Source organism: Zophobas morio, unplaced genomic scaffold, assembly GCF_036711695.1.
Source record: "Zophobas morio isolate AGI-343-1 ecotype UQ-CSIRO unplaced genomic scaffold, CSIRO_AGI_Zmor_V1 ptg000024l, whole genome shotgun sequence".
In the NCBI taxonomy this organism is placed as follows: domain Eukaryota; kingdom Metazoa; phylum Arthropoda; class Insecta; order Coleoptera; family Tenebrionidae; genus Zophobas; species Zophobas morio.
The window spans coordinates 16831149-16854061 of NW_026972129.1; the positions used below are offsets into that span (position 1 = coordinate 16831149).

The 22913-nt window shown below is 34.7% G+C and overlaps 2 protein-coding genes across 2 annotated transcripts; one reads left to right on the plus strand and one right to left on the minus strand.

Moving 5' to 3' along the window:
* The first annotated feature begins 2347 nt into the window (after nucleotides 1–2347).
* Nucleotides 2348–4820, plus strand: LOC135135320 (cytochrome P450 CYP12A2-like). The gene is made up of 6 exons (XM_064064346.1): nucleotides 2348–2896; nucleotides 2951–3364; nucleotides 3413–3605; nucleotides 3659–4028; nucleotides 4078–4278; nucleotides 4555–4820. The coding sequence occupies exons 1-6, from the start codon at nucleotides 2695–2697 to the stop codon at nucleotides 4669–4671; spliced, it is 1497 nt and encodes a 498-aa protein (XP_063920416.1). The 5' UTR covers nucleotides 2348–2694; the 3' UTR covers nucleotides 4672–4820.
* Nucleotides 4821–5406: 586 nt separating this feature from the next.
* On the minus strand, nucleotides 5407–22840 carry LOC135135318 (uncharacterized). Its single transcript, XM_064064344.1, has 9 exons — nucleotides 22450–22840; nucleotides 22278–22366; nucleotides 21585–22214; nucleotides 21286–21535; nucleotides 16609–16789; nucleotides 16177–16439; nucleotides 15481–16122; nucleotides 11801–14866; nucleotides 5407–6123 (listed from the first exon to the last, which is right to left on the minus strand). The coding sequence occupies exons 1-9, from the start codon at nucleotides 22475–22477 to the stop codon at nucleotides 5543–5545; spliced, it is 5730 nt and encodes a 1909-aa protein (XP_063920414.1). The 5' UTR covers nucleotides 22478–22840; the 3' UTR covers nucleotides 5407–5542.
* Nucleotides 22841–22913: the final 73 nt, after the last annotated feature.

Here is a 22913-nt window from a genome sequence, read left to right on the forward strand (position 1 = left end):
CTTAAAACACGTTTAAAATGGTAAATTTTGTAAGGAAATATGGATTTTGCAATTAGGCTCCGCCCCTAGGTCTGCCAATGACTAAAGATTTCATTACTATTTAGATCAGGGCAGGCATGAGTGGGGCTTAATCTTTGGCTTTAATTTTTTCTTCATATATATAATATTCTTTGAATAACACTGTACTCAAAAACATGACTCGCATGGTAATTTCTTGTAGAGAAATAATAACGATTTTGCAATTAAATTCCGCTCCTTTGGCTCTCGACGATTAAAAAAAATCATCACAATTGAGATAAGGTGGGTGGGCGGGGCTTATATTTTGCTTTTTTTCTTAATGTACGTAGTCACATATGGATCTTGCAATTAAGTCCTGCCCCTAGAACTGACAACGAATGAAAAGTTCGTCACAATTGAGAACAGGGATCGGGGTGGGTATGGGTGAGGCCTAATTTTTGGCTTTATATTTTTCTTAATATACATAGTATCTTTTGATGAACACGGTGCTCAAAAACATGTTTTTAATTTCTCGTAGCGAAATAAGGATTTTGCAGTTAAGCTGTACCTTCTTGGTTCACGACGAATAAAAAAAATCATCACATAGGGCGGGTGGGCGGGGTTACATTTTGAGTTTTTTTTTATTAATATGTGTAGACTTATTTTATGTATGTGGTAAAACGCTAACCAAAATTTATCTGATCATCCCCACCAACAATGAAGACGTCATCTCCAAAATTTAGAACAGTAAATGTTATTTAAATTTTGTATACAATACTTCTACATTTATGGCTTATGAATCCGTGTTGACTTTTTACTCTAGACATCCAGATTTAAAAAAAAAACAATAGAATGTATAGCAAAATTTTGCAATTTAATTTTGAAACTGCCGAAGTATGATAAATCTTTAAGCAAAATTTATACATTTATCCCTTCCCAAAAAAACTAACGACGTAATTTCAAAATTTTGCCGAATAAATCCCATTTACCATATGCAAAATATTATTTATGGTTTATCAGATCAGATTTAAAAAAAAAAACAATAGAATGTATAGCAAAATTTTGCAATTTAATTTTGAAACTGCCGAAGTATGATAAATCTTTAAGCAAAATTTATACATTTATCCCTTCCCAAAAAAAACTAACGACGTAATTTCAAAATTTTGCCGAATAAATCCCATTTACCATATGCAAAATATTATTTATGGTTTATCAGTACATATGGAAGAAATTTGGGTATACAGTACTGTTGATGACATCATCACAAAATATTGTTATGGAAAAACTCATTTGAAACATACACTTAGCCTGTTTCTTTGCCTGTAACTTTAACAACCCACACATATCTTTATTTTAAGTTATAGGGGTTATTATAAAAAAAATAAATTCGCAAAATTAACAGGTTGTGGATTTTTGATTTTGGAATCGGTTATGAATATGATGATAATTTTTTGACAAAAAAATTCAAAAAATTAAGGTTTTATAAGGGATTTTCAAAACAAATTTGTTTCTGAAAAAAAAAAAATAAACAGTAAAACAGAAAATAAACCTCTATAAAGCTATGAAATTAATTTTTAAAACAATGATGACGGCAACACCAACGCGTTCCTTGTTCAGTTTCACATTTACGGTCAAATAACTGTCAAATCAAGTGTCAAACAGCTGCACTTCTAACGTAATTAATTTAAAAATAAATTTTATCGCCTACTAGAGGTTTTTTTTTCGATCATATGATGTAGGCAACCAATCAAAGCGAAATGTTGCCACATCTTTTGCAAAGACTGCTAGCACATTACTTACTGAAGTATCTAGGAACAAAAATATTATTACTATCATTCGAAATATTATTATTGTTTTTGGCATGCTAGACACTAGTTGGGGATATTGTATTAAAAAGAAATTAATTAAGATGGGTACCTTTCCGGTATGTGATTGACCAGGTGGTTAATACACCACAAAATTCAAATTTTAAATAAGTTATATCTTTAGATATATCTTAATAGTAAATACGAAAAAAAGATTTAAAGGATGTTCACACAATCCGTGTTTTGCCACAAAATTTTTGAGTCAGTATTGACTACAATTTTTTTTTAATCATCTATTGCAAAAACTTGGCAATAAACATTTTATTATGTAAACTGAGAGCTTGCGACCCATTTACTTTGTATCTATACATATTTTAATAGTCGTGAAAATCAAAGAACAATCATTTTATTGTGGCGTATTCACTAAAACAATTTACTTTTGATTATATTTAAATTCGAACACTGTAGAACCTGTGGCGTCATCTATAATTTGCTTACATACTTACTTAAGCCACATCACAGAAACCGTGGTGACCTGGGTGCCGATAAAACCTCTGATAGAAATAAACATACACATTACCTCCAGCTATCTCCCTTCTTTTTTCTATCACCGTTGTTTTTAATATGCATTACACGTGTTGTGGTTGACCGGCATTGACCGGTACCTGTGTAAACAAAAACATGTGATTGAAAATACTTTTTTGTTTTAATTTGAATCTTTTATTGTAATCTTGCGTTTTGTAATATATGTTTACTTAAATTTGATACAAATAAGACTGATAACTATAGTTAATAAATATTAACAGGGATACTAAAAATAAAAAACGTAAACTCGTTACACAAACAACGTTTTAATATTTAAAACAAGCTCATACATAATTCCAATGTATACATGACTATGGGAGCAGTAATATATTTCACGGGAATAATCTTCAGTTTGATAATCATGAATCTCATAGCAACACTACTTAAAAGATATTTGTTCACATCAGTTCCATTAAAACAGAACAACCCCCAGTACAAATTATTTAAAGAAATTCCCACTTTGAAGTCATATCCTCTAATAGGACATTCCTACCTGTTTTTTCCTGGAGGTGAGTACTACTAAATTTGTTGATAACTGTTTGTAATTTATTTCTCTGTTACAGCTAAGTACAAATCAGAACGTCTGACAGAGGCATTTGTAGACATCAGCAGAACATTAGGTCCGATTTTCAGACTACAATTAGGTGCCACTGACATGGTAGTTACTCTTAATCCAGATGATTCTCGGACGTTATTTCAAAATGAAGGCCGCACGCCTAAGAGACCGGCATTTGCAGCACTAGTTCATTATAGAACAAAAGCTTTTAATAGCGTGGGTGTGGTCCCAGGAAATGGGGAAGAATGGTACAAAATGAGGAAGGGTGTAACCCCTCTGTTACAACACCAAGTTATCAATCCATACAAAAAACAACAACAAGAAATTGCTAAAATTTTCACTGACTATGTGAAACTTCATAGAGGGGAAAATTTTGTACTACAAGATATTTATTCACATTTGTTAAAATTTACAATTGAGGGTAATTGTAAAAATTGTAAAATTTTTTGAAATTACACTACAATTTCAGCCATTTCTGTGGTGTCTCCTGGTCATCATTTTCACTGCCTGTTTAATGATAATGAAGAAACACAAACAATTATTGACGCTAGTATCAATTTCATGGATGGATTGCACAGAAGTTTGATGGAGCCACCATTGTGGAAAATATGGAAAACTGCAGGTTACAAAAAATTAGAAACGTCTCATAACACGATTTACAAGTTAGCAAAATATTAAACAAAAATTACATAATTACTGTAAACTAAAATTGCAGAATATTAAGATCACATCTTGAAGATATAGAAAAACAGTATCACAAAGATCCTGAGAAACTAAAAGAGATGCATCCCTATATGTACTCTCTTTTCAGTAATGATCAAATTTCATTGGAAGATAAGATCATGTTAGCTATTGAAATATTTTTGGGTGGGATAGATGCAACAGCTACAACCATTGCTTTCACTTGTCATTATTTGTCTCAAGATAGGGACGTTCAGGAAATTGCAAGATCAAGTCTGTCAGAAGGGACAGACTTTCTCAAAGCTTGCATTAAAGAAACTTTGAGATTATCACCCACAGCTGGTGGGAATTCAAGATATTTAATTAATGATACTATAATGAGCGGCTATTTTGTGCCAAAAGAAGTAAGTTGCTTTCTTTAAAATAAAAGCGTACTTAGTTTGAACTTTTTAGACTTTAGTTTTATCACTTCACTCAGGGCTCTCTAAAGATAATAATATTTTTAATGAAGCAGAGAAATATTATCCTCAGAGATTTATGAAAGACACTAGGGAGAATTTCCATAGATTTGCCAGTTTGCCGTTTGGGCATGGTCCAAGGATGTGTCCAGGAAAGCGGGTGGCTGAAAATGAAATGGTTATTTTGTTAGCTGAGGTAAGTACTGTTCATTGTGTAGTTGGTAACACTGTAATTAATTTCTCCTAAAATAAGTGTACAATTGACTTGACTGAATCTAGAGAAAAATAAAACTACTCAAAAAATCATACTTTATACAGTTTTATATAAATAAATTATAGGTTATTTTAGTACTTGTCATTTTTGACACATTTCACTCAAAGTTGGTTTTACACACAATTAAACATAATTACACTGGTAAATTTTATGACAAGTCTAATAAAACTGATTCTAATTTTACGACTTTTTTGCTAGATTTTAAAGAACTTCGTGTTGGAGCCGGCTGGAAGTGACAACGTCGGAATGGTTTTTAGGATGAATCGAATACCTGACAGGCCAATAAACATAAAATTCGTAAATACAAATCACTAAATATTTTATTATTTCATTGTACAACAATACATGTTTTTTTCAAAATTACACTAGTATTAGTTCCATTTACATTTCCGTATTTACATTTTTAAAAGTATATTTTTGATATTGTTTATAATTTTGTACAATAAAAATCTGATTAAAGCTTATATGACGTAGCGTCATACATGTTTTTTTTTAGATTTGATATTCCTTTTAGTGATAACGTTAAGATTCTATTGTCGATGTTTTAATTTACAATTTTTTTAAGAATAAGGCAAACATCTAGACAATGTAATGTTACATTCTAAATAAATAGTACGTAAAATTAACACAAGTGTGTTTATATGTACTATACATAAATATATAAAAGATAAATTATTAAACTGCGTTTGAGTAATAAACTTCTTGACATATATCTCTGCTATTAAGAATTATAATCTATGTAAGTAGATAGTTTGCACAAAATTTGGGAATGTTATCGGATAATCCTGGCCACAGTAAGACGCTGAATCGAAGACAATAGCCGGTCAGATTTATCCAGTATACAACAATCGTTTGAAAATAAAACAACACAGAACTATTGTGAGCACTACAAAAGTTCGACATACTATACAAAACATGAGGTAAAATAATGGTCCAACAGTGAAAACTAATGACATGAATAAAGACATAACAAAAATATTTACGATTACACGTAAATAAAATCACAGAGCCTTTCCGCACGCTGCTACAATATAAAAAAAGAAAACAATATTCGCAAAAATGTCTCATAAAATTTAATTTTTAAGAATAATAAAATTCAATGTACATGTTAACAAACGGTTACAAGTGTCTTTGGCAAATAAAAACGATCACTATAACTTTCCCGAAACAGCCGTAAACCCGCCGATTACAGCCAGGGCGGCCTCGTCATGGATTCGTACGGCTGCCTCATGCTCAGCGCGGGGTGGTAACCGGGCGGGTACGGCCCTGGCGGGCCCAGCAGTCCCTGGTTCAAAACGCCCGCTTGCAGGTAGTGCTGGTAGAGCGGCGAGCTGGCGTCCATTAGCGGCGCCTGCGCAGACGGCATGAAGTGGTAACCGGGGGGCGTGGCCTGGCGCGCGCCGATGAAGGGGTAACCGGGGGCCTGGCGCGCCGACGACTGATGCGCCGCCACGCGCGTCTGCTTGTCGGGCGCCTCGGGGGTGGAGCGGTGGTGGGCGGCGGTGGCCGCCGCGATGTAGTAATTGGGGGCGGCTCGGAAGTCCTCCAAGAAATTGGGATATGCATCTTTGTCGCCGTACAGGCCCGAGCCTATGCCCAGGGCTGACGGCGATGGTCCGAAGTTGAAGGCGCTGCCCGGCACGACGCTGGTAGTCTTTAGGGATATTGCACTTGGTTCCATGGGGGAGTTCGATTTCAAACCCGCGTATGACTGGAAGCCCTGATTGTTGGATGGCGCCGGAGATTCGGCGGCAGAGACAACTTGCGCTGGAATATGGAAATGTCGATGTACAGGAGAGATTTTGGGGGATTAATTGGTCATCACGATTATTTGCATGGAGGGTTTCGGATTAGAAGTGTAATTATTTTCGCAACAAGATTAACAGGATGAGGTTATACCGAGATTTGTATGTTTTGATAAACTGCGAAAAATGGCTTTTTTTGTGTTCCATTGAAAAATTTGTTTGGTAATTACAAATAATGATGTAGATATAGTAAAGTTTGTTTATTAAAGTTGTGAACTGTCAAAGTGTCACAATATTGGTTCCATTGATGAAAAATTAATAAGGATTTAAAAAATATATACTGGCAGCAATGTAATGAATGATAATTATTGACCAACAGCACCCCATTCAAGTTACAAAATTAGTTGCAAAATTTTGAACTACACTACCAACATAACACACATTGTACTTAGTTAAGGTAAAGGACAATCTCAAATTTCAGCTTCAATTTCACACTTTACAATATTTTGTATACGCGCTGATGGCTCAGAGTTTTACGACCCTTCTTCCATATTGAAATAAAATTCAATATTTTTTAAATAAAAACTAAACTGGGAATTCGTTTTCTAAAACACTATTCAAATATTTTGCTTTAAAAAAATGGTAAATGTTTCAGAGAATTTAATTGAAATACAGTCGAGGTTAGAAAATCTTGGAGATCATTTTTCTGTCATTTTGAAAATTTTGATGTAGTCAATGCTTCATTGTCACTTTGACGTTTGAAATTTAAAAGATCTGTCATGTCGCATCCAGTGTCAGCATACCTGCAGTATCAAAAATGACAAAACTAAAAAAATAAAGTTGCAATACCTAAAGGTGTTTCATATTTTGTGACATTGGAGTAACATTCACGTCCAAGTTTTTCTGGCTACGACTGTACACTATTTTATTCACGATCAGTTAGTAACATACAGCTTTTCTAACCCCTTAAAGGTTGGAAAGTGCACGATTCCACGGATATACATACTTTTCAAAGGGTCGGAAAAACCCGAAAGAAGTCAAGAGTGAACGTAAACGGTCAGAAATTAAACCATTTGCGACCTCTGGGGGCACCATTGTCGATTTAAACTAAATACAAATGTCAAATTAAAGTATCTAGCACATGGTTCTAGAATTAATTTAATAAAATGTCAATCCTGCAGCGCCTACTTAGTGTTAATATTTTATAGAAATAAACTATAATACAAAATAATAAAAATTGATTTAGAGCGTTAGTTGGTAAACCTGAACACAATAAATTAAATTATTAAGTTGTTAAAAATATTAGTTGCCAGATTTGAAGTTTCAGACTCCAAATTTCAAAACGCAGTGGCGTCTTTTTTAGTTGACAGAGTTGAAGTTTCAAATTTTAGATTTGTAATTTTTCCACATACGATTGCGTTTCTTAATATGCCCCTAACTGTGCATCGAATCACTTTCTTAAGTTTAAGGATTGCGACATAACCTTACACAAATCTGTCATAAAGTTAACAAACTTAACGGCATAAACAGGAAGTACCAACTCTCTCAATCAATTTTGACTGTGATTTTGATGACTCCTTATAACGGAGATGATTTTTATTTTTATAATGTTGCTTATTTTATTAAACGATTGTGAATAGAAGTTTTTTCATTATGGTATCTAATTATAACAATAAAATGAGTTTAAACGCCTCAGCTGCGTTTAAAGTGGTTAAAACTCTTAAAATTCTATTACTTCTACCTATTACTTTATTTTTTCATAACATTTCATGACATCAAGAGTATGAAAAAATGGGTCTTCCGTTTCCGTCTGTCTGTCCTTTGTGTTGATATTTATTAGGGCACTAATCTCCAAAACTGTAGATGGTACCGACTGATTGTTTTGCTTTCTGATTTGGTCACCCAAGAATTTATTGACAGAACAAATTCGGCCGAACACTGAGTCGTCGTAACTTGACACAGAAAACTGAACAAAGCACAATTTAGGTTACGTAAAAATGCGAGATTGTGGACAACGCTAAACAAAATTTGTCGAAACATCCCCACCAACAAATTGATGACGGCACCTTAAAATTTTACTGCCGCACTTGTGACTTATGAATCCGCCTTGATTTGTTATGATCTTTTTTTCAAATTTTAAAGAGAAAACTGTTCAAGAATTCGTAATGCGATTTGAATTATTCAATTTCTTCTGGCCCTATAAGCAAATTTTCAGACAGCACATTCAATCCCTTTAGTATGGAGAGAAGAATACACATATGTATTAAATGGTGATTTCCGAATTTAAAAAAAAAACTTTTTTCTCAAACCTTCAGACTCAATTCGTTTAGTGTGGAAATACGAATATACAGGACGGTACCATTTCCAAATTAAAAGTGTTTTTTTTTCGAATTTAAAAGAAGATAACTTCACAAGCATTCACGTTCCAGCTCGGAGTAATCGAGTGCTTAAAGTTTTCTGATCGTAATAGGGAATTTTGAGGTCAGATACCCGATCCGTTTAGTATAGGACGGTACTATTTCGAAATTAAAACACAGTTCACTGATTCAGTTGGTTGAGGGTTCGATTCTCTCACGGGACACTTTTTTTAAGTTAATGTATGCTAATTACTCATATCATGTCATGGTTGACATGTTATTTGGGTTCTTCTTTTTCTAATTTTGTTTAGATTCGTCCAGATAATGCTAACATGGTTGGAGAACGTGTCCAAAAATTTTCTACCTTTTCGGTTTTTGTGGAGAATCATAAGCTCGATGATGTTATTACAGGTGTTTATAATTTAAAAGTTTTTGTGTATTTTTAAGTACCAATTTCACATCTATATGTAGTTTTGGAAATTTCATTCTACCCTATAAAATTTTATTGGCAATAACGAGACAGACAGTAGTACAATAGTAAGAGATATTTACAACTTAAAGTTGTCGCGTGCAGGTAATCCCCAGATGTTAGAAAGCAGAATAATCCAAATCCGGACAGGGACCACCGTTACTCAAGGACCATAATTTTATGAGTACAACTACCTGCTAAATGTTCTCCTACAAATTCGGGTGAACTGGAGTCAGCCGTAAATATTCCTTACCATTGTACTACTGTCCGTCTCGTTATTGTCAATAAAATTTTATTGGGTAGAATGAACTTTCCAAAACTGTAACTTCCCTTAATAATCATCAAATTTAATCCTACATCTTTTATTATTATTTTTTTACAATCAACCTTATAAAATATTCGTAACATGCCATGCTATCTGTTTGAAGTAAGATTTTCTTAATCAAATTTTGTGACGACGTCATTAATTTTTAGTGGGGCAAATATATCAATTTTGGTACGTACAGTGTAACATTACTAACAAGAGTACTGTGTACACATAATTTCGGCATAATTAGGTAAACCGTTGTTGATTTAATTAATAAAATAAATTTGTTGTTTCACTATGTTTTTGAGACATCTGTATAAATTTAAAAAATATGGGTAATTATTTAATTACATATTTCAAGCGAGAAATTTTGAGCGACGTCATCAAGTTTTTATAAGGGATGAATAGGTGAATCCTGATTGGCCCGATAACACTACAGCGTGTGCAACATTTCAGAGTAATGGTTTTCGTAGTTTCTCAAATTATAAATTTCGTTGTACAATTTTGAATTTTTTTACAGTAATTTAATAAATAACAGGCATAAAAACATTATTTTAAGTATGATCCACTTGACAAATTTCGAGATATTTTTTTATATTCTAGGAGAGGTACAAACCGTGTTGGGAATAAAACGTTATCATACCTTGCAAATGTTGAAAGCGGATTCGTACACTATAAGTATATTAGTATATTTTTGCGTAACATTCAAATCATTTTAAAATACCATTCACTGAAATGACGCCATCAAATTGTTGGTGGGGATGATTAGCCAAATTTTGGTTAACATTAAATCATCTACATGATATTTCTAATATACATACAAAATTTCACAACAATCGGTCCAGCAGTTCCGGAGATTACATGCCTAATAAAAATGGACACACTCAGATTGACAAACAGACAAATAGACAGACAGGCAGACGGAAACGGAAGACTACTTTTTTCGTACTATAGGGGTCATGAAACGTCGAGAAAATATAAAAGCGGCCGTTCGTCCGATGGACTCGACTTACGCTCGGGAAGTAAAAATTCAGTAATAATGGCTGATGAATCTTTAACCTGTTTTAAAAGTAAATTGTTATTTTATGCTCCACAAAATAGAATATGATATAATCCAACCAAAAGTTTGCCACAAAAAAGTACAAAATATAGAAAAAGAAAAGAATAATTAATGACTGTTAAATTTGAAGAAACTACGTCAATAATTAGATTAAATAAAACTAGTCTACCCTGAACTTTTTAAATCAATTTGGAAGTAAGTTTAACACAGAAACTAATTTCATAAAATCAAACCGCTGAGAACCCGAGCTTTTATGATAGAGGTATAACTCAACCGTGCATATTTTACACTGAATGTCGTCAATTCTAGACAAACCAAATTTATGAGTACCAAATTTTGATTAAATACACTTGAATAAAAACTAAGAGATTGATAATAAATAAAAATGTCAACAACAATACTACTTAAACCTAGTCTACTACTTCATTTTTTCAAAAAATCTAGACACCTTCGAATTTTCAGCAGACCAATTAATTTTAATGATCTTTTATGATTACTCTGCCACAGGGTTGGTAATTTTTTTTTCAAATTTTCACCTATTTGGAATTAAAACTCCAAAGATAGCACCAAAAAATACGAAAAATTATAAAATTTGATTTCGAGGATTTAATTTTTTTTGTATGATAACCCCCTCAAGTTAGAAAATCGAGGTGAATTCATAAACCACAAGTTGGGGAATATGTTATTTTTTTAAATTTAAATGGCATTTACTGTGCACAATTTTTAAGAGACGTCATCAACGCTTAACCATCTATACGAAAAATACAAAGAAAAATTCAGAACAATCCGTCCAATAGTCGGAGAATATTTGTCTAATAATATCGACACTGATGAAAAACGACAGATAAATAGACAGACAAACGGAAATGGCAGACCGATTTTTTTCACAATCTAGGAGTCATGAAACGTCGCGAAAACATGCATTTACGCTCGAGAAGTAAAAAATCAAAAGAAAATTAGCGTTTTATTTTGTCGGAAATATTTTATTCTAGTCGTTATTCATTTTATTTTTATTTAAGCTGCATTAAAAATGCCGTAATATGAATTATATTTTCGTAATTTGAAAACGAAAACAAGAATCGAATGATATAAATCCATCATTATGAGTTTGACAACTGAAGAAATTATACTTAACGAAATATGTACGTACTTGTACTTAACAAAATTTTGCCAGTACCAACTTGGACATGCGCACTACTCTGTAATAATTATAACCGTGCTAACCAACGTTCGGTTTTCAAAGTGACTTTACTAAGTAATTTTATTTTCACAAGTTGGTATGGATGAAAAGTTGACGAGAAGCTAGTATCAACTTTGCCAGCAATATTTGGCAATTTGGGATAAAACTAAAAAATTGTGAAACTAGGGATACGAAAAGTACGTTCGCTGCTTTGTTAAGTCATCACGCTGTATTGCCGTAAATCAATCCCTCAATAAGAATTAAACTGGCAGTAACAATAGCTTTACTTAAATGATTCAATCATAATAATAAAAAAAAAAACTCACCAGTTTTAGCACTCTTCCGTTTCTTCGACTTCTTCTCCACACTCTGCTGTGCAACATTCGCACTCTTGACTTCGTTCGTCATCACGGGACTCTGAAGTTCCGCCATTTGCCTATTGTACATGGGCGACGACGGCGTCTGTATATTCTGATTATACGACTGTATGCCCATATTCGGTTGGTTGAAAATAGGCAAACCAGAAGCACTAGTACTAATAGGCTTGTTAAACATATGAGGCCCTCCTAACCCTTTATCACCGTAATACTGACTCGCTGACGACTGCAAACCACTCAACATTCTCTCGTCGTTATTATAACGATCAACAATGTGCGACAAATTTGCTATATTGCCCCTTAAACCTAAAGGTTGGTCCATGTCAAGATGCGTATTATACGTAGGTCTAGGTATTGACACTTCATTAGATTTATACGAACTTTGTACATCTAAGGGTTGTGGTTGAGCTAAACGATTAGTATTTGAATGTGCCGAAGTATTTGTGTAATTAGAATGTGCTTGTTGAGGGTTCGAAGCGGGAGGGTTCATCTCCATACCCTTGTAACCCATATGGGGACTGGAGTTGGAGTAATGCAAAGGAACGTCCGAAGTTTGCTGACTTTGCTGGTTCGAAACGGGTTGCTGGTTACTCGAAGGAGGTCTAGCGTAGGCGAGTTCTTGTCTGTTGTACTGTTGCATACTTCGAGAGAAGTTTACTTCTTGTCCAGTGTAACCCATATTAGTATATTTACTAATGTCGATTTTCCTATCCATTGTAGGAGTTGAAGCTAAACTTCTTGAAGGTATATTCAAGGGGTAATTGGGATCGTTACCGTAGCTGTTGCCGTATGGATTAGCAGGAGTCGAGTAATTTATGACAGGAGAAGCCAACTGCTGCTGCTGAATTGGTGAAACCGTACTTTGTGATTTAAACGACTCGACGTTCGTCTGAACGGTCAAAGGTTTAGGATCTGGAATATTTTGATGGATGTAGTGTTTCATAGCCTCCTCGTTCCTCGCATTCTGCATGTTCATAGATTCACTAGGTTGGACATTCTGGTTGTCTTGGACGTTGCGACCAATTTCTGACTCATATCGCATCTGACTCGACTCCGTTTCATTATACGCACGTTTTTTCACTGGAAACATGGCAGTCTGAGCCAATTTATCGTTAACTTTACTTTGGCTTTGATCTTCTTGTCGGAATGTTTCTACAGGTGAGTGTTGAGGATGTGAAGGCGAAGGAATATTGTTAGCGGGTGAAGCTACGTTGAAGTTTTGTGAACTCTTAGCTTGATATTGGTCGGTTAGAGATTTATTCGTATCGTAATACGAAGACGAATTTACATTTTCGGGGTTATATGGAGGAGTTGGGTTCGTGTTGCTGTAATTGGGAGTGTGGGAGTAATACGGTGAATTGGGGTAAGAGTAGGCCATGTTTTGAGTGGTATTGGGAGTGTACACATGTTCGGAACCTTGAGTGTAAGGGGACTGCGGGTTATCTCTAGGACTGCAGGACTTGTCTGGGCTGCTCTTGTTCGAGACGATGTCTTGATAAAAACCTACTCTGATTTGACCATTGAATGGAGGATATGGAGCTGCTTTGGGTGATAACTCCGGTCGTGGAGACGCCATTATTGGAGAAGCTCCAGACGGAGATCTATGAAGCGGGGAAGGATAAGGAGCGGGGTAAGCACCCAACCTTTCATCAATGCCCACTCTAGGCGAATCCATATCTTGACTAAAAGAAGAACGTTCCGACATGCTACTTCCAGTACTGATTTTCCTTTGTCTTGGTACAGGCTGACCATGAGCAGCCACAGGACTATCAGTACTAGGAGACAAATCAGGAACTGGAACTTTATTCGGAACGTCTTCTTTAGATTTGAGATCAGATTTGAAATCTTCAGATTTGTCATTTTCTTTTCCGTCGAGTTTCGAATCGTTCTTCTTCTGAGACGACTGTACTTTAGGAGCACCAAAAGCTTTAAACCAGGCACTTAAATTTGGTGTGGCTCCACTCATCATACTCGACTCTTCACTAACCGGAGATTCTTTCTTCTCGCAATCCGTCTTGGGCTTCACCTCTGCTTCCTCTTTCAACTCACTATTAGTAGAAGCCTGAAACGAAAACTTTTCTTTGTCTTTACTCTCTTCCAACTCCTCCGTCTTCGTATTATCATCCACGAACTTATGCCTTCCGAAACTGTCCAAAACCGATCCGAGACTCAATTTCGGAGCATTATCGTCAGTTTTCACAATCAGCGAATTTTTTGTGTCCTTATTTTTCGACAACGGTCCCAAAGGAAACAGTTCGTCAGTCTGCTTCGCACTCTGAACGCTCGAAATCAAATTGCCTTTGCTTTTCCCCGGCTGCAGACGATCTATAGTCCTTTGCACTTCCCGTCGTTTCAGAAACTTCGAAGGATCTCTATTAAACGTACGTCTTTTAATGTCTTTCCCCACCCCGTCTTTCTTCGGGCCAAACTTCTCGATTTTCTTCCTCGGGTCGTTGTCCACCCTGTTCGACACATCGAAATCGTCCACGGCAGGATACGACGGCGAGTTGCTGGCCGAACTGAACTCGGAAAATTTCGGCGTATCGTCCAACCACTTATTGATGTCCTTCAGCGTCTGCTCAGTGGCGATGGTCAACGCCTCGATCGATGCGTTCTTGATCGTCGAATTTTTCGAATTGTTCTTCTTCTTTTTGTTCTCGGACGTGTGCGAACTCTCCATCGTGCTGTTGCTGTCTTCAAAGTCGAACTCTTTCTTTGTATGGCTCCGGCTCACTTTATCTTTTTTGTTTCTGGTTTTATCATCTTTCTCTTTTCGGGATTTTTCTTTGGGGGCGTCTAAATCGAATTGAAACTCATCGTCGTTCAGCTTGTTTGATATTTCACTTTTAGCTTTTAGTTTCTCGATGGTTTCCCTAAGTTTGTTGTGTTTATCTTTTGGTTTTGATGGTAGTGTGGCAGGTTTGTCGTTTTGTTTCTTTGACTGGGTATCACATGAGTTCGTATCGTCTTGATCAAAAAGCTCCTTGAATTTGTCTTGCTTCTGCTTCTGCTTACCTTTGAGAGAGATTAAATTTTGTTACAATTTAACCTGTGATTTATGAATGAAAATGTCTAAAATAAATTACCTTGGTTCTTAAATCTTAAGAACACATTTTTTACAGCAAACTGGTAAGTTGTTTCTGATACTTTTTACACAATATCTTGACACTTAAATTCATTTAATCGTTAACAATGATCACGTCAGTAAATAAGCTTTGTTGTTAAAATATACAACGTATTTTCTTATGAAACTGATTAAAGAAAGACGTTAATATTTTACTTCTAGCTGTCACAAACAATGAATGACAGTAAAAACACAGAATAATTTTAATACTTTTTTCACGGAAATATTTAGTTTTTACAAGCAAATAAAGAGAATTAACAAAACATCACAATAAAATAATTAAGAAAATATTTGAAATTCTTTTTTCAACACAGACATTGGATTTTTAAAATTTTTCAATGTGGAGCTGCATAGTATTTTTAAATTGATTAAATTTTTGAAAGCTTTATTTAAACATAATTCAGAAGTTTTAACATACATTAATTTCATGAGTTAAAAATCTGCAACTCTGAAGAAATTACAAATTAAACAATAATTGAAAGTAGTGACTTTTATTACAGCTTACCTTTGGCAGCTGAGTGGTTCTCGACGTCCCTATCACTATCAGAGGGTTTCAGCTTGTGTTTCTTGGGGAAAAAATCGAATCTATTATCAGGGCTAGAAGGGGCACTTGAAGGTGGAGGACTACTACTATAGCTTCCAAGAAACGAATTTCTAGAAACACTTCTACTAGGGCTTCTACTTCTCGCTGGGCTCGAGTATTTCTCTTTTTTATGCTTATTGTTGGTTCTTAAATTCTTTTTCTCTTTTTTTTCTTCTTTCACATTCTTCTTACTCTCTTCCTTACTCTTATCTTTCTTAGACACCTTATTAGACTTCTTCCCACTTTTATCTTTCTTATTTGCCGTCACTTTCTTTCCTTCATTAACATCTAACGACGAATCGTAAGAGAGACTTCTTTTGTCAAGAGATTCTTCAGAGAGGGAATGCTCCCTCTTTTTATCAGTCTTAGCCGCCAAAGCTGGTTTCCGCTTTGACGCCTTTGATTGACTTTCTGGCTTAGCATTCTTCTTGGGTTCTTTTACATCGGCATCCGAGTTCAAAAACTCAACTGCTATTTCATCGTCCGACGACGATATTTGATCCAAAAATTTCTCCGTTGCTATTTCAAACGCTTGCGATAATTTACCAACCATTATACTATATTCTAAAAATTGACAATTAAAACACACACACACGCGTACTTCAATTGAATAAATACCATTCTCTGCACCATTGTACAAACGGCAGTTATCCACAATTAACTGAAAATCGTCCCTAAACTTGGCAAAATTTTTATAGTAACCCGCATCAAGCCGCTCTTCCATTCTCTGCAAATCCATTGGCTTTCTAATAACAGAATAATAATTGGGGGCATACTCCTCATCAACGGGGTCCGCAAACGGCCAAGCATCCTCCTGACACTTAATATAATCTAGGATTTTATACATCCCTGTAATAAGATCTTCATCTGTTTGGCCAAACCTGCAAATGTGGGTTGTTAATGTCTTTTTCAATTTTTATTAATGCGGAATTACCACATAGAGGGCAAGGAAAGTGGAGAGGTAACATGCATGGAAGAACACAATCACAAGTTGGATTGTATCTACGATTGTCACTTTATTTTTTATTTGTGGGTGATAAAAAAACTTACACTTCTGAAGTTTTAAGTTTCTTCTTGTGTGAATCGGCAACTGTTTTAATTACTATTTGTCCTGTGGCGGCAGCTAGTGAGTTGTTGGTCTGGCGCCCGACCGTGGTCGTGGTTGACGAGGTTGAAGATTTTGAATTATCCTCATTTGGTTTCTTCCTTTTGGAGCTTTTGGGGCCTGCATCTACAAGAAATAAAATGCATAGCTTTATAAAGGCCGAAAATACTTCGTAAACACTATTTTTTAGTCATTTTATGATGCTACAGTGATATTAATAATTCATTTATCAGTTACCAATGTAAAGGTTCAAGTATAAATACACGCAGATAACGTATAAAGCTAAATAGACACAATACTTTCAACATAATGTACATCTGTACATATAAAAACGTACAACACACAGACAATTATGTATGTAAATTCGATCAGTTACAAGTAGGTAATTCTACTTTTAGTAAAATTCAAAAAGCGAGTTCTTATTTAAATCTAAAGATAACAGTTAAGAGTTATTGAAAAAGGTGTCCTCTGATAAAAAATTATCAGAGCTCTTCCAAATTTAATTAGCTTGTTTTACTGAAGTTTAAAAAAAAGTTGGTAACAACAACAGGAAAAACTATTTTAAAAAAATATCGTCCTAACTCCCTGTGATGACGCACTGTATTTATCTCGGTGTAAGCATCCTCTGACATGAAAAAATACTTTGTTCACAGCTATATAAAATAGTTATTTTGTAATCTCTACAAAATACGAAATGCCCTATCTCAATTCAACAATTAAAACTCACTATCTGTACAGGAAATAAATTAAATACTAGAGTTTTATAAAACAAAAAATTGGTCGAAAGTTAGTTCGACAGAACTTCCCCCGCTTCTGCAGTACAGTCCAATAAATACTGCTTCTCTGAAAAATTATTAAATTTAATTGGCGGAATTTTACTTTTTCGTGATAACCTTTATAGAGTAAAAACAATATAAAAGGTACTAGTCACAATGTAATAGAAAAAAAAAAAGTTTCACCTTCTTAAAAAAAGACAGTTGGGAACCCCGTGAAGATTTAATATTCTCAAAAAAAGATACTTGGGGCCCCCCAGAAGGTTTCAAATTCAATTTCTGGATTTTGCAATTTTTCGTTTCAGTTTTTTATTTTCTTTATTTTTACAATTTTTCAATGTTCCGATTTTATAATTTTTTGTTTTTTCAATTTTTCATTTCGTTAGTTTTTCAGTTTGCATTTTTTCAATTTTTTGTTTTTTTTTTTTCTTTAATTTTAAGATATCTCTTCGAGTTTTCATTTTTAAATTTTCCAGTTTTCCGATTTCCCAACTTTCGGAGGTTTCAATTTTTAGATTTTGCAGTTTTTCGATTTGAAATTTCACGAGTTTTCAATTTTTAGATTTTTCAGTTTTTCATTTCTTCAGTTTTTCCAGAAAAACGAGAACTACAAGCTATTCTACGTGACTTACATTAGAAGTACAGTCCAAAATTATTGAATAATAGATTGACTTTATGTTTTTTATTATAATATCTCTTGTTCTTTGCGGCAAAAAATTGTTGAAAGAAAACTATGCATATAAAGAATAAAAAACAACAACAAAGATTAAGCCCCACCCACCCGTCCTGATCTCAATTGTGATGAGTTTTTTTTAATTGTAACATATTATTTCTCTAGAAAATACTACCCTGTTAAAAACATATTTCATATGGTAATTTCTTGTAGAGAAATGAGGATTTTGCAACTAAACTTCGCCCTTCGGCTCACGATGAATAAAGCATTAATCACAATTGAGAAAGGGTGGGTGGGCGGGGCTTATATTCTGTCCATTTTTTTCTTAATATACAAAATATTCTTTTCCCAACAAGAAACTGAAAACATGTTTAACTATCCTGTTGTTGAAAGCAAATTCTATATATTAAAAAAAAAACAAAGATTAATCTCAATTGTGATGAATTTTTCATTCGTTGTTAGACCGAGGGGCGGAGCGTAATTGCAAAATACATATTTCTCTACTGATTTGAATGAGTTTGTCTTCTCAAAACAAAGAACTAAAATTATTAATTAAACCACAATCGAGCAAAATGTTATGAACATTATAATTCTTATTTTATCATTATTATATAAAGACGTACGTTTTCTCACATTCACGAGAAAATGGGGTAACTGACACGTTTTTAATTTGACCAATAAAAAATTTGTGATGACGCCATCAATATGAATAATACTAGTCACAGCACAAAAGAAAAATTATCATAGCGCATTACCAGTGTAAGAAAAAAAGGAAAGTGTTAAGTTCGGCATCGAACCCACGACACAATGTCGCCGGTTCGCCGAGTAAGCTGCTGAGTCACTGAGCCCTGAACCACGAGCTCATAATATCTCGTTATTAACGTTATTATACCGTGCAATTGTTTTTGCGAAAATCTGCACGTTAAGCGGAAAAACTAGGAGTATACTTTTGTACAACATTCAACTCATTTTAAAATATGGTCCATTGAGATGACGTCATCAAATTGTTGGCGGGGATGATTAACCAAATTTTGGCTAGCATTTCACCATCTACATGATATTTCTAACATATATACAAAATTTGACAACAATCGATCCAGCAGTTTTGGAGATTACATGTCAGACAGACAGACAGACCGACAGAAACGGGAGACTACTTTTTTCGTACTAAAGGAGTCCATGAAACGTCGAGAAAACATAAAAGTGGCAATTCGTCCGATGCACTCGATTACTATACTTCCTTAGCTTACGATCGGTAAGTAAAAAGACAGTTGGGGCTCCCGAGAAGGTTTCATATTCTTAAAAAATACATTTGGTGTCTCCGAGAGGGTTTTACATTTTTAAGACAGTGGGACCCCCCGAGGTTTCACATTAAAAAAACAATTAGGGTTCCCGAGAAGGTTTTACTTTTTTAAGAAAGATAATTGGGACCCCCCGAAGGTTTCATATTCTTAAAAAATACACTTAGTGCCCCGAGGCTTTACATTTTTAAAAAAGACATTTAGGGCTCCCGAGAAGGTTGTACATTTTTTAAAAAAGACAGTTAGGACCACCGGGAAGGTTTTACGTATTTAAAAAAGACAAGAAGGTTCCATATTCCTAGAACAAGACATTTGGCATAAGTGATGTCATAATCAGAGATAATACACAAAGCAAGAGAAAAAAAAAAAAGTAAAAAGAACTCGTCACGACTAGACCACGACTGAGATGCCCTACGCCAATGGTAAACTGACAAACAGACAGGCAGACAGACGGAAAGAGGAGACTACTCTTTTCGTACTCTAGGGGTCATGAAACGTCAAGAAAATATAAAAATGGCCATTCATCGTATGGACTCGATTACTATACTTCCTCAGCTTAAGCTTGGGAAGTAAAAACATTTGGAGGTATCATAAAACTGATTATTATTGATTCCTTAAAATCATAAAGTAATACAAAAATTACTTCAGGTTTAATAATAAAGTTGGGAGCACTGTTTAAAAGAATTTTCAAGTAGAATAATTTATTGTTATGGAATTTAGAAACTAATCAGAATTTCCCTTCTAAAAAGCAAAAGCTGTCATTTCCGGCGAAACAGGATGTTTCACACTCAAATTTGCGGACTTACGTAGACCTTTTGTTGTGTGATATCTTTACACTACAGGTAGTAGTTTAGATGAGTGAATCAGTCATCTGAAGCGAAATTCTTGCATGTTAAAGTGATACAATATAAACTCTATTTCAAGCATCAACCAAAAAAACAGAGTATTTGAATTTAAAGAAGCAATGTAATCAATTAAATCAGAAAAAATTTGCTACAATTTATACGATCAATACCTTTTTTGAAAATTTTTTAACAACTTCCGAACAACAAAATGAATTAAATTTTCTAACAACGCTAAATTTCAGTTTTTTCAGGATAATAATTATAGAAAATAATAAAAATATCATGCGATCGAAATTAAATTAAATACTAGTTGGCGTTGTCTGTCAAGTTTTGGGTGGTACTACTGTATCCTTGACGTAAATGAATGTCAACATAAGACTTTTCACTTTAATTAATCACTTTTTATCACGAATGTTAACATTGTCTCAGATTTGTCTAAAAAGTCGACGGGGGAACGTGGTCTTAACCAAATCTACTGCACGTGTTTACTTTTTGACACTGACAGAATAGTGGGATGTGTTAGTATTCAGTAGTGCCACCTATATCCAACTGGTCTCACAGCCACCTTTATTATGTTTATTTTATTTTCAATCGCACACTAACTCAACAAATATAAATTTATTATTATTAATTGCTTTGAAAATGTGCGTTTTTTTCTAATTTACTATTAATCTGAAGTCTGTGGATGACGAATCCAATAAAATGACAACGGTAAAATAATCAATAAAATGAAATTACACACAGATAACCAAATTCGTATCAATTGAAGCTTTCAAGATTCTAATAGCGAGAAATAAAAAATCGGCACCCTGAACAACATAAATTAAATTGTTTTTTTTTAAATGATAACGCGTTAAAAAATATATCTTAAACTAATCATTAACGAACGAAATGTTTTGCAAGATGTTTGAAAATCGATTTTAATGATACTAAAAACTGAAGCACTCTCAACATTTTTTTTTAATACAGGTAATAAAAAATAAAGAGCTTTCATAAAAAGAATATTAAACGCCGTGGTGAATTGGCCTACCTTTGCTATTAGATGAGCTTGTTGATAATTTCCTCTGTCTCCCTTTTGACTTCTTTTGGCGTGCTTTAGCCCCACCCATTTCATACCGTCCTTCCGACTGCTCACTTTGGCTGTCCTCACTTTGTTCCTTGATCCTACTTCTTCTCTCATACGCTTCGCGCCTTTTTGTTTCCAATTCACGTTTTTTCTGTTGTTCTCCTTCGTCCACACTGACTTCTTGAGGTAAATCACAGACTTCTTCTACGTTTTCCTGGAATCTCCACTTAAATAAACACTTCACGTTATTAGAAAACAATTACTTTACGCAACCGCCTAGACGTCCGTCTGGGTTGATTCTCCAATAAGCGTTTCCGGGCCAGCCTTTCTTTTTCGCGAAACAACCTAGGTAATTCTGGTAAAAAATTCTCACTTAAAGTATGATGTAACTGTCTTTCACACTTAGCAGTTGAGTGTTGGAACTTTTTGTTAAGTTGAAACCAGTCGTCCTCTGTGAAACAAATAACCTGCCAGACGGACTTCTTCTTGTTATTCTTGGTCTTGAAGTCTTCCCGGTACAACCTAGTACCATAGAAATACCAATAAGCTGAGTCGTTACTGTCATAACCCAGAGGTTCAACTCTTAAACTATCCGCTTCCAAATTCTTTAATTGATCGAGGACGTCGTCAGCGTCTAAACGAAAATCACAGAGCGCATGTAGAATGTCCACTTTAGTCCGCAAAGGTAACAACTGAAAATCTACGTCCGTGTTAAACGGGTTGTACTGATCATGTTCCTGGCATTTCTGACGAAAAAGACGTCTCAGGAACATCTGATAGTTGAACGTCGAGATTTCATTGTTTGGGAGGCACCCACTTAGTAGACGCACGATGAGTTCCTGGAGCCACGAATTTTCTTCTGTTCCATCATTAAGAAGGGCTTCTTCCAAGTCCTGCGAAACATTGTTAACGTAAGTTAAATAATCGGAACAAAGTGTGTTGTTGTTGCGAGTTACCTCAATATCGAAATCCAAAAGGTTAAATGCTGTACGAAACAATGAACAAAAGTGAGCAATGCTTGGGACTTCCCACCATGATTGTATGTCTGAAACAGCGATAAAGTATAAGAAAAACGCATTAACAAACACAAACTCGTTCGATTCTTGCATATCAACAGAGTAAACACACCTAGGATGCCAATGAAAGTTGGAAACATAACCTATACGATGATCAATACATGTAACGGCGTTAATTCACATTAATATCAACAAAACTCCCCGAAAACCCATGAACTTGCGAATTTACGGCACGAATCGTTCGTAATTAACAACATTTATCGCACTTTAGGCCCTTGGGTGTCAAAAAGAATGCCATTTCTTCACAAGCTTTGATAGGCTTCCCCCAAATCTGCGTACTAGTGCAACCTCTAGCGTCTATTTCTACGTCACTTTACGTCGTCACACTCACAGCAATTTCTAACAATTAAAAAGTTATTTGGGAAATTGCTGAAAATTGTTCCAAACAAACACACTCCCACCGCATCGCGTTCAATTTCTGACAACTGTCAATCACACTTTGAAAATTCGTCTTTTGAAAAACCGGAAGTTATTAGAATAGTGCTGCTTTTACCGCTTCTTATTGTATTTGACATT